The sequence below is a fragment of the Olea europaea genome, unplaced genomic scaffold (genome assembly GCF_002742605.1).
Source record: "Olea europaea var. sylvestris unplaced genomic scaffold, O_europaea_v1 scaffold1465, whole genome shotgun sequence".
In the NCBI taxonomy this organism is placed as follows: domain Eukaryota; kingdom Viridiplantae; phylum Streptophyta; class Magnoliopsida; order Lamiales; family Oleaceae; genus Olea; species Olea europaea.
Genome location: NW_019232203.1, coordinates 121,207 through 124,346, shown reverse-complemented (window position 1 = coordinate 124,346; position 3,140 = coordinate 121,207). Strand labels below are relative to the sequence as shown.

General features: G+C 36.2%; 1 protein-coding gene across 1 annotated transcript in view; it reads right to left on the bottom strand.

Annotated features, from left to right (window-relative positions):
• Positions 1-266: 266 nt before the first annotated feature.
• LOC111376168 (electron transfer flavoprotein subunit beta, mitochondrial-like) overlaps positions 267-3,140 on the bottom strand; it is a 5,514-nt gene continuing 2,640 nt past the window's right edge. Inside the window, exons 3-4 of the mRNA XM_022999108.1 lie at positions 1,995-2,089; positions 267-643 (exon numbers count right to left, since the gene is read on the bottom strand). Coding sequence (XP_022854876.1) covers positions 418-643; positions 1,995-2,089 — 321 coding nt within the window. The 3' untranslated portion in view covers positions 267-417. The remainder of the gene's footprint in view (positions 644-1,994; positions 2,090-3,140) is intronic.

The following is a 3,140-nucleotide window of genomic DNA, read 5'->3' as shown; positions in this document are numbered from 1 at the left end:
GTTGAAAAAAATAAAATTTTATCAATAGAAAAATTTGCAAAAATAAAAAATAAAAAAAATCACGAGCCGCAAGCTGCTCCTGGGCTCGGCTCGGCTCGACCCACGAGCTCGTGACTCGTGAGTACACGAGCTCGTGGCTCGTGAGTACACGAGCTCGTGGGCCGAGCGCCACCAGCTCGACTCGGCCCACTGCCATCCCTAGACGGGGACGAGGATCCTATTTCAAACCCTCGTTGCCATTCCTATGTTTCATGAAAACACTAAAATTACAAGTTTATATAAAAATTTATTGATTATTGATGAGGAATCCAAACTATTCCAATACATGCATTATGTAAATAAATGTTACAAGAATCGAACTCATTGGCGAGCACAGAAACCTGCGGAGGAACTTAGCAGACAACAGCTTATACGTAATCAAATTACGTGAGCTTCGTTTTTCAACTTGTCGATTAGTTCATCAATAGAAGACACAATAACCCCTGCTTTTCTCTTGGGTGGTTCGGTCACCTGAACAACCTCCAAGTCAGATCGGATCTCTACGTTCAAATCTTGCGGAGTAACTTTCTTTATAACCTTCGATTTTGCTTTCATTATGTTGGGAAGGGTTGCATACCTTGGCTGGTTCAGTCTCAAATCAGTGCTGCAAGAAAACATAGTCAATCAAAACATACGAAATCATTTATTCGTGGCATGTAGGCATAAACATCCATACACAAACTGAGACTTCACAAGATCAAAATTTCAAACAGTTATTGAGTCTTTAAGTGAAAATCCTTCTAAATTTAACCCATAGAACCCGTGATGCAGCAAACACTAATAGTAAACCATCTCCCGGAAATTATTTCTTTGGATGTTATAGGGAATAACGATTAAACAGCACGAGGTTTGTCACAATTTAAACGTGATGACTCATGTCCCATATCAATTATAGGAGGATCATTCGAAAACCATAAATATGTAAGCTAAGAAGTACAAACTAGTCCACGAGTATAAAACAACAGCAACATGCACATACAGAAAATCTTGTAAAACTTGGATATGAGAACATTTTGGTTAGATATGAACATCATGTCATGTGATAATGCTACACAATAACTTGTACATTCATGTCAATAGGAAATTTAATGATATTATAACCACTATTGCAGTTCTAAATATATACCATCTATGGTGCCCGGACTCGGGTGCAGGTCTCATATACGTGTGCATATCTAGTTGTAACGATTCAGCCTTTATATTCAAGCCGTTAACTTATGTATTGTCCGCCATAAGAGTGTCTCAATCCATCTTACCCCTCATGGGTTTTTGTTGCGTCTCCAAAATTCGAACACATGACTTTCCTTTATGAGAGATTNAAAAACTGAATATATTTTCAGGATGAGTACAGTGAATAGGATAAGCATCAGAGAAGTCAAGTCCACAGTTCCAAAGATTTCAGTATCTAACTAGGACTTGTTGCCATTTCCAAAGCCATTGTTTCCTTCAAATTCAGGTAATATAACCTATGAATATCATTTGCATATGATATAATCCTCAAATCTGACGCTGAAAACCAAATATAAATTCGCATTCCTGAATGAAAATGAATTACAAAGACACATTGAGCTTTCAAGAGGTTCAATTCTCTCCCCACCGTGATTTCCCACTTTCTCCATATTCCGAATGAAAACTTCCCATTCCCCCTCCCCTCCAATTTATAGAAAGCTTCCTGCTGATACTATTTATTCTCCTAAATCCCAATGCGAATGACGATTGAAATAATTTTAATCAGGGTTGTATCAGCATACTCCTTCCTTTTAGGCACTTACTACACACAAAGTTGTTGGATTAAATTTGAATTATTAACTCCCTTTCCACTGTTCTTGACTGTGCGAAGAACATAATCATCAGGACAAAACAATCCTCTAAGAATGTTTACGCATGGTAAATGAAATATCTGTAAGATGTGTTCCTATAATAAGTAATAGCAGCATGCGAAAAGAGCTGTTTACGTGATTACTGCAGGCAACTCTAAACACACAGTCTCAAGACCGCCATCAACCTCTCTGTCCACTGTTGCTACTTGTTTTTCTTCATCCAGTACAACCTACAGAATATATAAATTTTCGGAAAAAGGTCAGATTAGACAGGAAGTACGAAACAAAAGCTAATATGATCTGAAACAAAGGAAAAGGAGATCATTCAGACTAAGACAGCTTAAAAGTGAAGACTTCAGCTAGCTCTATGAACAATAAATGAAGATGGTAGAGCATGAGACAAGCTTCAATCGATGTTGGATTATGTGATTTTAAGTGAATTGTAACAGATTAAAAAGAATTATAGCAGAAAAATTACAAATTCATGTTTAAGATTTTCAAGTATCATATTTGCCGCACCAAGAATTCGAAAGTTTACAATGACAAGGCTCATAAAAAATATAGTAGTTTATACATGGAATCCTACAAGCGGGCACAAAGGACAGAAAAATGTGGAAAATGATATGTGAAAGACAATCAAAATTGCTTTTCCTGATTTGGGAACTTCATGAGAAAAAGGAAAAATTTAATGCTCAAACTTTCATGACACTAATGTGAAAGAAAATGATTATATAGCATACGATCAAACAAATAAAGCCTTGGGGACTCTTCAGGGAGACACTACGAGCTAGATGCTAGATAACAATTATGATCTATTTCTATTGGTAATTGAGCAACTTTACGAGGCAAAAATCAAGTTGGTTGAGAAAAAGAAAGAAAAGTGGTCATGATGGATTGATAACGCCACAAATTAAACACGAGAAAACTGATAGAGTCTAGAGAATGGAATAGAGCTTGTTTGGTTCGGATTAAAATCTGATTTTAATCTAAGTCAAAGTCAAACAATCACTATTAACCAGATCTTTCATGCGTCCCCCAACTTTTCAACCACACATTTCAAAATTAACCACACATTTCAAAATTTTCTATCACAATCTATTAAAATATCAAATTTTTCAATCCCCACCAAACACCTTCATATTTTAATAGGGCTTTAGACACTCAACTGGATGGTTGAATACTAATATCCACGTCACCCCAAAGATGTCATAACAAATTATTCTAACAGGAACTTAAGTTTTGTTTGGGAGAGATTATTGGAAGTGAAAAATGATTTCTTTG